Source organism: Tachypleus tridentatus, chromosome 4, assembly GCF_004210375.1.
Source record: "Tachypleus tridentatus isolate NWPU-2018 chromosome 4, ASM421037v1, whole genome shotgun sequence".
Taxonomy (NCBI): Eukaryota; Metazoa; Arthropoda; class Merostomata; order Xiphosura; family Limulidae; genus Tachypleus; species Tachypleus tridentatus.
The window spans coordinates 59,880,396-59,899,180 of record NC_134828.1 but is presented as its reverse complement, the minus strand read 5'-3'; the positions used below and the strand labels follow the sequence as shown (position 1 = coordinate 59,899,180).

The 18,785-nt window shown below is 34.0% G+C and overlaps 1 protein-coding gene across 1 annotated transcript in view; it reads right to left on the bottom strand.

The window, feature by feature from the left end:
- Window positions 1-11,419: 11,419 nt before the first annotated feature.
- The window catches only part of LOC143249221 (transmembrane emp24 domain-containing protein 7-like), a 37,605-nt gene continuing 30,239 nt past the window's right edge, over window positions 11,420-18,785 (bottom strand). The window contains exon 3 of the mRNA XM_076498697.1: window positions 11,420-14,486. Within this exon, the coding sequence (XP_076354812.1) occupies window positions 14,271-14,486 (216 nt within the window). The 3' untranslated portion in view covers window positions 11,420-14,270. The remainder of the gene's footprint in view (window positions 14,487-18,785) is intronic.

Here is an 18,785-nt window from a genome sequence, read left to right as displayed (position 1 = left end):
ACTGGCTTATTATTGTATATAATGCTTTGTCTTCCCTACTTGCTGTCAGTGTTCTATATCTTCAATAAACAAACTATTTGCATAGAGTTTTGTTTTCTCTTCTGTGTTTGTTGTCAATGTTTTATGTCTTGAATAAACCAACCAAGTGTAAAATCCTTTGTTTTATGTTTTATTTATTGTCAATGCTTTATATATTGTATACTGATTTATATAGTATGTTTAATTTTTGATTATAAATGAAACACATATCACTAGGTTCTCATCAGGCATACTGTACTGATAAATTAATTATATGTTAATTATTTTATGCAAACGACTACAACGCGTTACACCAACGTTTTCTTTTTCCACTTTGATGTTATGCCTTTTAATTATTTGATTATTTATTATAAAAGGTTATGACTAGCCAATAGTATATATTTTTTATTTTTCTTGACCAAAGTAAAGATCATGCAATGCATAAAGAGTTGAGAAATATCCGCCCAAAACGCCAATAACTCCAGTTAGTTTCGGTGTTTCGTTTGTTTGTTGATAAACAATGGGCTACACCTGGTTTCTAGCGTTGTAAGTGTGCAACATACCGCTGTATCACTTGGTGGCGTAACATCTGTTTTTTGTGGGCTTTTTTTGTAATATTAGCTTATTAGTGAAAAAGTGCATAATTAACACTTAACAGAAGGCACAGCATGGCCAGGTGGTGATGGCACTCGACTTGTAATCTGAGAGTCGCGGGTTCGAACCCCCATCGCATCAAACATGCTTGCCAATTTAGCTGTGGGGGCGTTATAAAGTTACGATCAATCCTACTGTTCGTTGGTAAAAGAGTAGCCCAAGAATTGGCGGTGGGTGGTGATGACTAGCTGCCTTCCCTCTAGTCTTACACTGCTAAATTAAGGACGGCTAGCGCACAGCTCTCGTATAGGTTTGTGTAAAATTCAAAACAAAACTAAAATTCATAAGAAAGAACAATTTTAAGCCTAGTGTATCAAATGTTAAAGAATTCAGCGTGTAATAAAACGAAATTCATATCGAAAAAATTTTCATCTTTAAAGGATAAAAATAAATACATAAAAACAATAAGTGAATACATTTGTTTCAGAAGGATAACTTAAAGACTTTGATGTTGTGTTAATGTTCGACAAAGTACCTGTGAAAAAAGTCATTACATGTTTCAAGGAAAAAAAAAACTATATTCTGGTGACCTTTGGTGAGGGGACAAGTAACTTTACTTCTTTCACTACATTTCACTCCTGAGGCAATAAAAACGTTGAGATATATTGAAAGTTTCAGATTGTTTCCAGTATTGTTGTTTTTGTTTTTTTATTTACCCTTTACGATATATTACCCGGTATTTTATTGTATTTTTTGAAACTGGAAAAATCTTATTTTTAGAACTGCGTACAATAAATCATTGTTTGATTATTTTGTAGTTAATTACAAAGCTACGCAAAGGACTATTTGTGCTCTACCAGCCACGGGTATCGAAACCTAGTTTCTAGCAATTCAAGTCCGCAGACACACCGCTGAGTTACTGGGGTTGAAAATCGTTGTTTAGTGAAAACTGATCAATTTAGACAGCTCTGACAAAAAATTACCCCGAGTCCCCCTCCGCTGGCACAGTGGTAAGTCTGTGGATTTTACAACGCTTAAATCAGGGGCCCGCTTCCTTTCGGAGGACTCAGCAAATAGCCCGATGTGGCTTTGCTATAAGAAAACAAACACACACATTTCCCGATTACCTGAAACTTATAAAAGCCAATGAGCAGGTTTCTAGGATTTTCTAGCCTAGATAGACGAAATATTTTGATAGCATGTGAACCAGGTGGAAGCATTAAAACAAAATTAATTAAATATATTCATTTGCGCTTTACCTTTCTTTCCGGGCCCAGCATGGTCAGATGGTTAAGGCACTTGACTCGTAATACGAGGGTCGTGGGTTCTAAACACCGTCACACCAAATATGTTCGCTCTTTCAGCCGTGGGTGCGTTATAATGTGACGGTCAACCCCACTATTCGTTGGTAAAAAAAAAGTAGCCAAAGAGTTGGCGGTGGTGACTAGCTGCTTTCCCTCTAGTCTTACACTGATAAATTAGGGATGGCTAGCGCAGATAGCCTTCATCTAGCTTTGCGCAAAAATCAAACCTTTCTTTCCATGGTGAACGTTATTTGTAAACAAACAATGCATGGAAACTAACCAAACAACTACCAACAATGATTAAACAACGAAGACAATTAAGAAAACTATTCATGGCAACAAGAGAACAAGAATTCAAAACGCAGATTAACAACATTAGAAATAAAATTAGAGCAGAAATTAAACAACTAAAACAAGAAAAATGGGACAACTTCTGCTCTCAACTAAACGAACAAACCGACACTAGTAAGTTCTGGCTACACTTGAAAAGATTCACAAATGAACCCACCACAAGAAAATACCCAACACTGGAATATAGCAACACCTTAGCACAAACCAACAAAGAAAAAGCAAAAGCCTTAAAATATCAGTTACAAAACATATTTAAAACATATAATGACACGGACATGAACAACTATTACCACAATAAAATAAACAACCACGTAACAAATAACATAGAATTATATAAACCACACTTTCCAGTCAACATTATGAACAGCAACACTAATATTACAAATGGCTACAATACACAACTACTCACCAGAAAAATCAAACTTAATGAACTTGAACAAACAATCAAAAAATTAAAAAACAAAGCGCCTGGAAATAATGGAATACAAACAATACTTCTCAAAAAAGACACTCCAAAATTATTTGATCACCTATTAGCAATATTTAATTTATCTCTATACTTTGGAAACATCCCAGTTTCTTGGAAGCAAGCTGATATTTTAATGTTCCACAAAGAAGGAAAACCAGCCAATAGACCAAACAGTTATCGACCGATCAGCCTGACCAGTTGTATAGGCAAACTTCTCGAAAGAATAATAAGCAATAGACTCTCCACATTTTTGGAGATTAATTCAAAATTACCAGAAGAGCAAAACGGATTTAGAAAATATAGACAAACAACAGATCACTTAATTAGATTAACTGAAACAATAATAAACAGCTTTAATAAAAAAGAATGCACTGTAGCCTGCTTCCTCGATATCGAGAAAGCATTCGACACTGTATGGCACAATGGTCTTCGGTTCCGTGTGTATGAAATGAGACTACCGCGAGAAATTATTCGTTGGTTATCAAACTTTTTGGAAAATAGAAAATGTAGAGTAAACGTAGAGGGAACTTTCTTGGAGTTCTTCACTCCAGAAGCTGGAGTCCCTCAAGGAGGGGTGGTTAGCCCTATTCTCTTCATCATGTATGTAAAGACCCAAACCATGGATACGCGTCTCAGTTCGCTGATGATGTAGCAATTTGGAAAAGTGCCCCTACACCAGAAATAGCAGCCACTAACTTACAACCACAACTAAATAGATTGTGTGAATATTGTGAAAAATATATAATCAAAATAAATACAGCGAAGACGCAATTAGTAATATTTTCAAAATCTACGAAATATCAAAAAGTTCAATCCCAAATCTACATGAATAAGGAACTCCTCCAGACTGCTACATGTGCAAAAAATTTTAGGATTAACATATGATTCGAAACTTACATGGATAAAACATGTAAATAACATAAAAAGTAATATTTGGCGAAGAATAAACTATGCTAGGAGAGTAACTAGTAAAAACTACGGAACAACACCAGAAAACATCATTAAAATATACAAGTCATACATTAGACCTGTAAAAGACTATGCAGATCCTGCATGGATCAATAGTAAGTGTAAAACAAATACAAACCAAACTCCAAACATTACAGAATACACTAATTACATCAGCATACAGAGTACCTAAAACAACTTCATCAAAGTTCATGCATAATTACTCAAATACACAAACAATACCAGAGAGACTTCTACAGAGTACAATAAAATATTTTGATAAAAAATTGGCGATAAAATGAGTTGCTATGCGAACTAGACAGGTATTGCATATATGATGATTGTTTTTTGGAATTTCGCACAAAGCTACTCGAGGGCTATCTATGCTAGCCGTCCCTAATTTAGCAGTGTAAGACTAGAGGGAAGGCAGCTAGTCATCACCATCCACCGCCAACTCTTGGGCTACTCTTTTACTACCGAAAAGTGGGATTGACCGTAACATTATAACGCCCCCACGGCTGGGAGGGCGAGCATATTTGGCGCGACTCGGGCGCGAACCCGCGACCCTCAGATTACGAAGCGCACGCCTTAACGCGCTAGGCCATGCCAGGCCTCATATGTGATGAAGAGAGACCTAAACACCTTTCCCCGTTAAATCTATACATTAGATCATCAAGACAAAATCATTTAAAATAATAATAATAATAGTAGTATTAGAATATAGATAAAATAAAACAGGCCACCTACGTTCTAGACTTGTTAAATAATAATAATAAATCAAGAATATAAATGGACATTGTCCTGAAAATGACCAGACTAAATTTATGATATCACTCCAGCCATTCTGTATTTAAATCGAAATATATATTAATCTGGCCACTCTAACAAAGTCATGGAAGGAGGAAGAGGTCGAGTGTACCTGACCTTCCTGGGTATACACATAAATATACCCAAACACCCGAGAGACTAGACCAGACGGTGAAGGCCGGCTTTTTTTGGCAAGATAGGTCGATATTGAGTGAAACAATTTACCTGGGCTACACACCAATCAACTGCAAGAAAACGACTACTAGGACAGAAGAAAAGCTACAACAACAAGAACAAAAAAGAAGAAACAGAGACCTACAAGCTTGACTTCGTTGGCAAAGCTTTGAGCCGTACCGGCCAGGATGCCGGAGCAAACTAACAAAGTGAACGACGACATGGCGTCGAATGCAGAAAACCAAGATCCGTGCTCAACAGCAACAAAAAGTAAGTCTAGTTACGTAGGTGACCTAAATTCAATTACTAAGTTACACTTAACTGATAGAAGCACCACTCCATTGATGATTCTTTGTAACGAAGCTAAAAAACAACTAAGTACTCTAGAAAAAGAAAGAAATATTAGAAAAAAGCGTAAAGCTAAGAGGAAAATTATAAAATTAACTGATTCAAAGGAAAATGAAGAATTGGAGGGTAATTCTTGTACTGCGGTACAACAAATATCCACCAAAGAAATTATTAATGAAACTAACCAAAAAACAACCGTGGATGTTGATATAGATAGCAGTAATGAAGCAGGTACACATACCACAGAAAATACTAAAAATGATAGTTTTCAATTAGTAATCTCAAGGAGAAAAAACAAACTCTAACACAGACAAATAATACACCAAATAACAGTTCAAACCAAAAACTCAAGTCATCACACACTCCATAATAATAGAAGGAATACCAGGCACATATAACCAGTCACAACTGACAACGGAAGTCAAACGCTGTAAGCCGAGCGTGTCCATCGCCACCATTAAGCATCTACCCCGTGGTTGTGTCCTTGTCAGAGGCCAAGAGGCAACTGACCTAAATAAATTGCTTAAGGAGTGGCCGGAAGACGCGTTCAAACCAGGCAAGGTTATAATACATCCACCAGGAAATAAACCACAACCGAAATCTGTAGTCATTCCTGGAGTCCATTACTCAATCACCACTGACGACATAAAAAAGGAATAAGACGAACAAAACATTACACACACATACGTAGAACTTATTATATCTAAAATAACACCAAAACCAACAAACCTCATAAGAGTTGGCACTGAACAAACTTACAACATTTCAAACTTAATCAATAATAGAATTATACTTTGGTATCAAAAATACCAAGCAGAACAAACCAAAACTGCAACAATTGTAGTAACACAATGGTCCAATTGCCAGAGATATGGAAATGTTTCAGCAGCATGTCAAGCAACACCGAGGTGTTGCGGATATCGTGGGGAACATAACATATCACAGTGCAAAAAGGAAAAGAAAAACCGAAATGTTGCAATTGTGGTCAAGAACAAACTGCAAACTATAAAGGATGCGAAAAATATAAAGAAATAAAACAAAGAATTTATAAAATAAAAAACACTCAATTAAAGAAAGACGAAACAACAGATAACAACACACAGCAACTCAGAAACAAGATAAAATAACATGTGCACAAACACTTAAAAATCTATCACACAAATACCGAAACTGAACACACAGCAAAAACCAACAGAAACGATAAAGAACAGCACAGAGATAAAACATAAAACTCCAAAACCTCAAGACTACGATAACTCTACCAAAGAAATAAACACTAATAAGAAAATAAACTTATTTATAAATATAGTTACAAATATCACAACAGACTTTTTAGCTGAATACACAAAACCAACACAAACATTAGACTGTTTTGAACTATTTATAAACATAGCAAAAAAGCATATAATACCTTATATCCCACAATTAACAACACTAACGGAATACCTGCTCTCAACTTAAATTCACTGTTATATATATCAACATCCAAGGTGCACTGGCTCCCAACTAGTACGAGATCGAAGACTTAATTCAACAAACTAACCCAGAAGTTGTAATAGTAAGTGAAACCCTATTATACAAAACCAGTAGCTTTAAAATACCATTTTATATAACTATCAGAAAAGACAGATTAAATAATCAGGATATAATTAGAGTAATGCTGCTGCTATACAAAACAAGCCTTTTAGTGTCAGAAATTCAAATCAGTGACCGTAACGAAAATATAATTATAGATGTCCTGATAAGTAATCGCTCAATAGTCACAATAGCAGGAAATAGACTTAAACTTAATAAACAACATCTTTTCCCACAATCACAATACCATTTTAATAAGAGATCTAAACAACATATTAATTTTGGCTGTAATTCAACAAATGCTAATGGAAGGCTACTCCTACAATTTATAGATGAACATAATATAGCCTTCTTGAATAACGATACACCTTTGCATACAGCCTATGCCACTAATACTAGTGGCATACTAGACGTACGACTGAGCTCGTACAACATGAGCAAAAAGCTCATAAAAATTGAAGTGGGAAAAGATGCAGACAGCGATCATCTACCCATATGATGTGTCTTCGATCTCACCCCCCCCCATAAAAATATTATACAGAGAAAAGAAATATTCGATTACAAAAAAGTAAATTGGAAATAATATCAAAAAACAATAAGACCATCGATTACCAAATAAAAGTATAAAAACAGCTAAAAATAAAATAGATATTGATAATTACTGTCAAATAATTACGGAATGCCTTCAAACTGCAGCAAATCAAACAATACCTAAACAACAACATAAAACGAAAAATAACGCATAGAAACCGTGCAAACACTAATAAAGCACAGACGACAATACATGGACACAAGAGACAGCGAACTAAAAACAGAAATTAGTACCTTATTTTATCAAATTATAAATAATTTGAGAAAATGTGTTGAATGTGTCTTATCAGCACAGAACTGTCATACCTTTCCCCGTTTGATAAGTACTTGTGTTGTGTCTCCATAAACAGTATTTTTTCATAGTTAACGAATCGTTACCTAGACTTTTAGTGAACATCGACTGTAAGCCTGAGGATTATTGGTTCGCGTCTTGTTACCGCAAAACCACGCTTTGCACTTTGGATTGTGGTTGAGCAATGAAAGAAAAGGTTAATTTTTTATTTCCGTCAGCAGCCCAAGAGTTGACAGCGAGTACGCTTGACTAGTTACCATTTATCTGATGCAGCGGTTCCTATTGACTGCATTTTAACTCACCTTGATTTGCGCGACATCCACCCCTGCTGGTACTTGTAATATTTTTCTTGGGAGTTTTTTCATTTTGTTAATTTTGTTTTGTTTGGTCAAACTTTTGCGACATACTTAACAAACTGCCACAACTGGACAGCACTGCTCTGTTCTCGTCAGTTTGCCACCAGTGGCTCAACAGTAAGTTTACAAGCTTAAGACGCTAATAATAGGATTACGATACCCATGATGGAATAGAGCACAGAAAGCTCAATGGCTAGTTATGACGCTTCACTCGCAAGCTAAGGGTCGCCTTTTCATTCGTGGGGGTATTATAATGTATGGTCAATCCCGCTTTGACTGTTTTGTGAATTAGTAAAAGAATAGCGCAAAAGGAGGCGGTGTGTGACGATGACTAGCGCAGATAGCACTCGTGTAGCTTTGCGCGAAATTCAACAAGCATTTGTTTGTTTGGAATTAAGCACAAAACTATAAAATGAACTATCTGTGTTTTGCCCACCACGGTTATCGAAACCCAATTTCTAGTGGTGTGAGTCCATAGGCATACCGTTGTGCCGTTGGGGGGTCACAACAAAGAAGCAAACAAAATTATTAATTCAAAATAGGCTTCTTCTTAAATTTGTGATCCTTTGCGTTGATTTGATTAACTATTGTCGGTTATAAAAGATTACGGACTCTTGTTAATTCTGTTGTTGTTGGTGCTAATAAAATTCCTACTTTGTTGAATTTGTTGTATTATAAAACAAACAGATTGCATTAGCTGTTTATTATTTATGATTTCTTACGATATTTGTGGAACATTCACTTTTACTGAATCGCTAAATTATTTGACTTATTTTTCATTGTGGATACTTTAAGACTAATTAAAGTTATTGCTATTATCATAGAAACTAAGTTTTATGAACTTGGTAAAACTTTGAAGTGTTGTAGAAAATGTATATAGAATGAGACTATGGTGTTACTCCAAGTGCAAAGCCACAAGGGTTCTGGTATTTTAGAATATGAGAATAGCATGTTTTCATGTGTTTAAGAACACATATTGAGTAGCTATATAAGGAGTTCACAATTGTTATAGTTCCATATTGCCCATGAAAACAGGTCTTATTTTCTAAGTTTCTAAACGTTAGAGAGTTTCATGGTTTAAAACTCTTTCAAAACCTTCACACTTTATGATTTTAAACTATACAAATAATGGTAAACATCACAAAAAAATAGTACAATATTTATATTTTTTCACACATTAAAACACGTAAAATCTACTCAAGTCGAAGGAAGAGTAATGAAAGGGTACTTGATAAATCGAACTCTCCAGCCAACCATTATGGAGCATTAATTTCTAAACTATCCTGTCTACTTTTATTTTCACTTCAAACTATTACGTTATACTTTTTGTGCACGTATGTGATAAGTTTCTTCATACAACATACATGAAGCTAATAGTTATTTCTCTAATGTTGCACACACACATTTTTATCACAATTTTCACCCCTGAAACATTTTGTTTGAAATTCTTCAACCTTCAGTAATATAATTGAATTATAAATTATAAAGACCGTAAGCAGTGCGAGCAGACCTTGTGAATATAATTTAATGTATAGAACAACGACTGCAAAAAGACAGTTAAAGTGCAGTTCATAATAATTACAAGAACAAATGGATTTAAAGTGTAAGTTTAATGCATGATCAAATAAAGAAAAATCACAATTTTGAATGAACAATACACACTTTACATTACCTCCATGCGCCTAAATATTTGAGTTTCTTTGTTTATGTTAAGAAATATGAATAAATGTATCCATATCTGATTACTAAATATACTCTTCAAAACAAGAAACGCAAAAGATATATTTTTGTTATTTTAAAGAGAAATATATGTAATAACGTTACAAGCTCAGAGTATGTGATGTTACACGTGTTAAGGCACTGATTGTCAGACCAAAATGACAATAAAAGTTGTGCACTTTGAAAACGGAAGAAAACATCAGATTTTTCGCCAAAACGCATGCGTGTCCAATAAATTTGTTTGAGAGATTTGCATGTTCTGCAAGTGCAACATGTGCAAAATCCCTATAAAAGTGACGGGTTCTCGGTTTCCATAGCTCAGTGTTAAGCCACCAACATGCAATACAGTTACGCCAAGACTGACTGAAGCACAACGCAACAACGCCATTGGTTTTAATTTGTAGAGAACGTTTTCTGCAGGTGCAAACACGCAAATTAATAAACACTATTCTTCCAACACACAGTTTCACAATAAATTTTCTAAGTGCAAAAATCACAAGTCCCTTCCAAAGACCCAAGCACAATGAATATTAAATAAACTGGTTTTCTAATTATGTAATACACCAAAAAATTAAGCAAAAAAAGCCTCAATTTTGCATATACCATATGTGCTACTATGGTGGAAAAAAAACTATCAAAGAATTCATCCAATGCTTTGCTAAGACTAACCAAGTTCCCTCCACTAAAGCTATAAAAATTATAAATGAAGTATAAAAACACAAACATGGCAATGTTAATAATTATATAAAAAAAATCCAATAAACCCAATCAAAAGAACCATTTTTTGTGGAAAATGTCAGTGTATTTCTTACAAAAAATCTCACCATCTACTACCTCTCTAGTGATACTCTTTTACCAGTTAATAGTGGAATTGACTATCACATTATAACCCTCCAAGGCTGAAGAGAAAACCTTTTTAAGTGGTAAGGACTTGCAAGTTGTAAGTCAAGCATCCTAAACCACCAGTTGTCTTCTCCAGATAGATTTGAAAAACATGAACCTAGAGTATAACTCTTTCACCAGAGAATTTGGATCATTTGAACTTAAATGACTTAAACATGTATTAAAGTTAGAAATATTGTGAAAGACACGTATGCATATATGCATTATTTTAAAGTTGGACTTAAGTGTATTTGTTATTGGCAACTGTGAAAGTTCTAAACTAAAACATAAAATTGGTCTAAATCATTTCCACCATGAGAACAAACCCAGTAAGGTGTATTAATGTATTAACCCCTCAGCTGCAGAATGCACCATATGGTACAATTGTAAACTGGCAAGCAATTGTGGAACACACCATATTGTGTACTTTAATTTCTTTGGAACAAAAGCCTGCAGAAGCACCCAACTGATTATTAAATTTTGGTTGATTATTTATTTTCCCTGATATGACTGGCTCACTCATTAGCTCAAAACATGCTGAATTGCTTTTTAAAAAAATTACATGCAATTTTCTTTCAGTAATATATACACACACACACCGAAATATTACACAATACAAATGAAATACATAAAAATAAAAAATTATAAAATTCTGGGAAAACATTCTGCACTGCACTGTCATTTTTAACAAAAAAAACTCCACAGTTAAGGGGTTAAGAATTTTTTTAAAATTCAAAAATTTTGCACACACATTTTTAGATAGTTTTGTTGGAAATTAAGCTTTGTGACTTACCTTTATTAAAAACATACTATCATATTTATTCCTTATAATACAGTTAAGCATTTATCCTTATTAGCTTTCAATATTTGTATATGGTATTGCAAATTAAGTAAACAAGGTATGCACTAGAGAAAAGTCATAAATTTGTCATTGATCCTTCATAGGGATAACAGACTATGTTGCTTGGTGTTTAAAAAAAAAAAACTAATATAAATATATAACAATTTACTGTTCAAATATTTATGATTTACATTGCCAGAATTACATTTTAACCAGAATCACATTACCAAACATTTTAATATTGTACAATTAAAAGATGCATTAGGCCTCATATAAGAGTCAAGTGCAAAAAATGAAGTAGGACAGAGTATATTATCCACCCAAAAAAATCCTTTAATTATATCAGTGTACAGTACCTACCCACCCTTTAACACTGTAAGAAAGAAATATAACTACATATTGTTAGGTTTAAATATACTTAACACTTAAGTAAAATGATTCATGGTTATTTCAAGAAAATTGAAGTAACTAACAATTCAAGTTTTTGTGTATGGTGCTACTAAATAATTTTGGTTTACTGAATAAAAAACAAACAAAAGAAAACATAACATGAAACTTCCAAATGAAGCTTGAATTTGAATCATTACAAATTTTCAAAGATAATAAAAACTATGAACATTAAAGTAAGCTGTTACATGGTTAGGTAGAGTATATTTCTTTAAGTAAAAGTGCAATATTAAATATTGTTATTCTGGGTTACATTTAATAATTACTAAAATTATTAGACAAAACTACTTTCTTTCATAAAAACAACTTAATAGGTTATCTATGTTGATATCTTAAATGTCAGTTCAAACTGCAATCAGTTTCAAGGTTATTGTTTAGATTTAATATACAAATCTGAAACTTATGATAGCAACAGAAAACTTCCTTTTAGCACAAACATCTACTGAAAAATAAATATAATAAAATTTAGAACAGGAAGATAGCTATACTATAATAGTTAATTTAGAATTAAGCATACTTTCATTTGCACTCTCTGTAAACTGTATAAAATAATTCCCAGTTTATCTCTTATTTGTAATATTACCTGTACCTTCTAACCTTTCATGCAGTTTCAAAGTAAATCTATTATACTATTATATTTTGTTGAAATAATTTCAAACTCCCAGATAAATTTTCATAGTTAAACAAATTGCACTTTAATCAAGTAAATATTTTGAGATTCAGTCTTAATTAACATGAACAAAATTATTAGTATATTTTTATGTTCAGTCTTTGCAACTTCTACAAAAATGACACTTTTAACACTGCTCAAGCTTCCTTGAAACAAGTTTCAAAACAAAAATATTAAACAAAATTACAAATTTATTTCAAAAAATAAGATGCTATAAAGGCAAGTTGATTCTATTTTTAGGTATGTAGTATTGACTCTAAAATGCCCATCGATGATATGCACCAATTTTATGGTTTGTTTTATTAAATTACAAACAACTTATTGGATGAAGTAGCTTAAAAACTTCTGTAAACTTTGTAAAGATGATGTAGTTTCTGCTAATAAAACTTTTTTTCCATATGCAACATCCATATGAATTTGCAGCTTTGAAAATTGAAAAAATATTTTATTGTGATATGTTTTAAGAAAATTAAAATAGCTTAATGTAGACTTGAATTAGTTTAACAACTTTTTATGTTCTTTTGAAACTTTCCTATGAAATTTATTTTACAGAACCTTAGGTTTTATCTTTGTTTCAAACCAATAAACACTATATGTAATTTCAGTATCCAACTTCACCACACCAAAATTATAAATAAGCTGATTTATTTTTTTTTATTATTAATCATTAGGTTTCATTTAATATGTAACTTTAAACCTATACTTGTTTATATACATTTTGTAAATTTATTTTCATGTTCTTTGTTCATTCAAGCACATGCTTAAGCCAGTAAGGCCTAATATAAGCAGAGACTAACAAACATAAATCTTTTTGGACAAACAAAATTTGATATAGTTATTGCAAAATGGTCCTTACTAAGCCTAGTTTAACTTGTTCTATGAAGAAAACTTTTTCTTGTCATAATGTAACATAATAATTTAACTGAAGTATAAAATGATAAAAGAAGCTTTGCAAAAACTTTAAAATACCAGGACTATAACTATATTGGAAGTTCTTCACAAACATCATTTCTTCTAGCAACATATCACTAAGCTAAGTTTTCATCACTGAGCTTAAACAATTGAATGTAATAGAAAAAAAAAAAAAAAAGAGGTTCACTAGTTGTTGAGATCTGTAGCCTATGATTTGTCAAAGCTGAGATGCAGGTAATTACATCACACCCTGATAATATGATTTAGAAAGAGAGATTGAATAGCATTGATAAAACTACATTCATACTGAAATTAAGGTTAAAATTAGTGCTGTTTTGTTCAAAACTATGTTGAAATTCTCCCTAGGAGTTTATCAGCACAGTATCAAACTTAGAAAAAAATTCAAGAAATTCACAAACCCTTATGTTTTCATTCTGAACTTACTAAAATCAATATTTGTATTTGTTTTTTGCAAAATGTGTGAAAAAGTGACTAAAAGTATTTTTTTAATAATTTCTTAACTGAACTGTGTAATATTGACTTTGAGGGAGAGATACACCTACCTGGGTGCCATATATTTAAAAACTAATTTCATGTCATTCATGACAACGAGAAACCCACTTGATGTAAAAATGTATCTCCAGACAGCTGGTATGGGTATTAAAATTTTAATTTAATAAAAGTTTTAATACCCATACCAGCTACCTTGAGATACATTTTAATTCCGTGTCAAGTGGAGAGAAAAAAAGACAACAAAAAAACACTATCTTACATGCATTTGTCAATCTCGAATGCAAGTAAGTCTACAACCTCCAATTCATAAAATTTACAATCACACAAGACCATACTATAATTCTTATACATACAGATGTACCGTAATCTTCTTCACAGACTAAACTCTCCTCCCAGCAATAAATACTGTGGCAGTATATCTCATTTTAACATAAAAATGAAATTAAACTTTTTCATAATCTAAGTCTTTTTTTCAGTAAAGAAGTTCTTTAAAATGATGATTTGACCAATGCCAATACAGAGAATGGCCAAAGTTTCACCAGTGGACCAGAACATTACTCTCGTATTCAAATCCTCTGCAAACTTTCTACCTTGAGCTTCCCGTAATCTGTGATGTGTTTGGTAATCAATAACAGTGTTTAAGTTCTCATGAACTTGGGTGCATGAAGATTCCATCTGAAAAAAATTAAAGACATGACAATAATAAAATAAATATAATAATTAGAGAAAGAAGCTGAGTTGCAGCAAGGTCAATAGAGCAAAAACTTCATTTAAACTTGCAAAATCTGTAAGGAATAAATGTGGTTATTTTAGAAAACACCCCATATCCAATGAATGTTTTGGGAATATACTCAAACTGATTCCTTCTTTTGTCAAACAAACTTTTAAAGAGTTTAAAAACACTAAAAGCTTTGTTAACATTCCAGTCAAAATATCCCATATCAATGTTGGCCTTATTATTCCTTTATTACAAAAACAGCTTTACCTTTAGAGAATCTATGGCCACACTGACTTCTTGAGTTACTATACTGATATTTTTGAGCAATATATTGTACTGTTTGTAACTACATTGTAAATGCTGATATGTACCATAATTTTTAAGTTACAAATTTCTTATATGATAATGCATTTCCAGAAAGTACTTCCCTCCTCTCACAATATTAGCTATCACCATTTTGTACTGCTCTCCATATGCAAATATTTTTTTTCTCAAAATACATGCCACAATCCTTTCACATTTCTCTGTTAAATCCAAACTTCCAACATGTCTCATGCAAAACATTATGCATCAACTCTCCATCAATAAGAAAAAGCCACTATTATGTGACACGTGGCTCCCTATGTGTCACTACCAAACAATCACTTCAAAGCTTGAAAGAAGATGTGAGCATTGGAATCTTTTGAGGAGGAAGGGTGAGAAGTGTAAGCATAGGACAGTACCTATTGGAAATACATTCTTATATAGAAAAATTATAATTTCTGATATGGTACCTTCCCACTTTTCACAATATGAGCTTGAATCCCATAGTGAAAAGGATGAGGGGCATCTGTGAGGGCAGAACAGGTGTATCCTCTGAAAGTGTTGAAAGGACACACATAGATGTGAGAGAGAAACAGACAGGTGATTTGAAGAGGGGCACTGCACCACTTCTGAACTAGGTATCTCTTTTGACATGAAAAGGTGTGATCAAAATATGGTGGGCCATAGGGAGCACATACATGTGGGATAGTTGAGCAATGAATGTTACAAAGAAAGAAGAATCACCCAATCCCATAATGGAAAGTGAGCAAGTGAGGATATATTCCATGATGTAGATAGTGCATGACAGACCATACTTGGTAAGTCAACAACATCCCAAACCTCGTTTGCTAGATACACAAATCCAAAGTAGGAGGAGGTTCACACTGATTTCACCTCGAGTCCCAGGGCAAAGAATGAGCCTAACATTTGATTTCAAGAATCCGCAGGGTAGCCTAATGCCAGGGATTTAAGAATGCATCATCCAAAATCTGAGAGAAGTCCCTCATATGCACTCAATCCCTGCGACCTTGAAATGACCAACATCCATGCGAGGACAGGAGGGGGATATCCAATCGAAGGGGTGAATAGTATTTGGGTGTTCCAACTCCAGGAATTAGTTATTCAACTAGAGGATCTAGCAGCTCCATGTTCACTGACTGAACACCACTGCCCTATTCTGAAGAACTGAAAGGTTATAGGTTGCCTCCAAGGTCACTCCTTCCAAGAGCTTGAAAATGATAAATGGTAAAAAATCATATACTCCACTGAAAGATGGAGTAAAAGAGAGGTGGAGAGTCTAAAGGAAATGCAACACCCAAAATAGTGCAATGAGTGATCACAAAACCTATTTCTAAAAGCAGACCATACGAATTTATTCAATGTAGGCATGGCAGGGATGGACAGCAATTTTCTTTTATCTTACCCATGTCATCCATGAGGGCTAATGTCTGGGATGAGCACATTAGAATGCAATTATCATGAGGAATTTACACACTAGTGATCTCATGAAACAACCCATCTCAAGGGGGAGGATACATAGCCATAGAAAATGCACAAGAATCAACATGGCTTACAGTGTGAATTTGATAGCATGATGTCTGAAAATGCTTATAGCCATCTAAGTGGAACCCATTCTGAGTACAGATAGAATATACGATTATGCACACCTTGCCACAGAGCAGGATCCAAAGTGAAATTGAAGTAGGGGCTCCTGAAAAGAAAAGAAAGCATTAGTAAAAACATACCTTGTATCACACGTGCACTGAAGTCTGTGGAACAGTCACAGGTAGTAGGTGATACCCCAAGGAAGCAGAAACAGTGATGTGGTGTAGATAGCAGGAGACAAATGTGTGTGGAATCATCCATGTTCCTGATTACAGAATCTCTTCCAATGGCTGGCAAAAATGAATGGCAGGACAGAAGGTAGAAGGGCAAATATGATATGAGAAAACATGAAAGATATCATGCTGAAATGAAGACAAAGAGGATGAGAACAACTGGATCAAACCCAACTGGTCAGTGTAACCAGGAAAAGATCACAGGAAAAGGAAGGTTGCCAAAGAATAAGTAAAAGTGGGAACAAGGACCTTGAAAGGAAGCTATGCAAGTAATATAACAACAGATTGCATAGACAGAATAGAAGAGTCTATCCTGATAAGGACAAGGGTGGAGATGAGAAATAGAGGATAGGCAGATAAGGGAAAAGAAAGACTGACTTTTTCAAGATGCAGAGATCTTATGAAGAAAAGCACAATCCAAAAAAATAGTAATGCAGGAGAGGTGGTACAAGGTCTTAGTAACATTGATGGCAAAAATATTCAACTTACAACATCTGCAAGCCAGGAGGAGGAGGAAATATGCCTTCAAAGTGAGGTGAAACATAGAACACATAGACAGCAGTTCAAACAGAGGTAAAGTGAGAGCATGAAGGATCTTGTCAATATTCCAGTCCAAGAGCAATAGAAGCCTCAGTGGCCAATGGAGCCATAAGGAATGGATTAACATGGAAAGAACAATGGAAGCAAAGACTTGCAGAAACTTGGAAAGTGGAAAGTATATGATAATACCACTTGAAACCCTGAAATCAAGAATACTGAAGAACCCTTTCAAAAAGTTATGTGAGAAACTCAAAAATAGAGGAAACTGTTGGGTGAAAAATCCAAAAACTCAGAGTCAATGCCACAAGCAAAATAACACTCTACTTTGTCACGCAAACAGCCAAAGAAGGAGGACAAATGGGATGGGCTAAGTGAGTAGCTACACTGTGAGAGAATCCAGTTCTCCTTGCCAAGGACCAGACAAAAGCCAGATGTAAGGATGAAAGATGGGAAATGAGGGATGTAGAACCAGCAAATGAAGTTCATGTAACAAGTCCGGAAGTAAGGGAAAAAGAGATAGGAGGGATCACCAGGAGCTAAATCAATATAAGGAACCATAGTTGAGTGGATCAGTAAGGAGCAATCAGAAGGATTCTGCATAGAGTGTCAAGGGTATGTGAGACTACTTTACTTGAAGAAGTAATCATAGAGGAGGAAAAATAGGTATAACCAATTCCTACCACAGGCATTTACTTACAAAGCTCTAAGATGGGAAATGGAGGACCAAAACTGATGTAACTTGTGACTGGGAGCAGTGGCAAATGTGGCAATAAGGGGAGTACCTAAACAATGATAGCACTACTGAACAACAGCAGGATGTAAAAACCATTCTGAGGGATAAACCCAATCCAGTCGGGACAGACAATCCTCCACCAGATTGAATGCACCAAGAATATTGCATGCCATTAAGTGAATGTGATGGGAGTTGGCTCAATAGATAAGATTCAACATGTAAAACACAGGAATCTTTACCTGGTGCTGCCCTGGTGGTTGATATAAGCCACCATTATAGAATTGCTGATTCATAACAGATGACAGAAAAATGACAGCCTGTTTCATAGAATGGAACAAAAGAGGAGAAGGTTGGGCCTGACCAAGATGGGTGTTTAAGTAAACACACAAATGTACAAAGTATTAGGGGGAATGAATAAAGCATGCAGTCATGAGTGTGTACACAAGTAAAGCAAGAAAAAAAATGATACTAAGTCCAGTTCTATATAAAAAATATACACTTTATTAACACTTATTAACATAAGATATGAAGGTTTATAATAAATAGAACACAATAACATTGATTAGATAAAAATTTACACTTTAAATAACTTATATCAGATCTATAATATTTCTAGCCCTCTGAACATTACTTATTTAATTTCAATAACTTTTGCATTATACATCATATTTCTGCCTGGTAATATTAGTAGCATTTAAAACCCACATGGAATTAATGTAGTGCAAGTCTTGCATATAAACTGCCATTTTCTGTTTGTAAATCTTAGGAATTTAGCTAAAAGAAGTGGAACAAATGGAAAAACCATGTGTCACCAGTTCCTCTGGTAGGGTAACTTGTTCTTC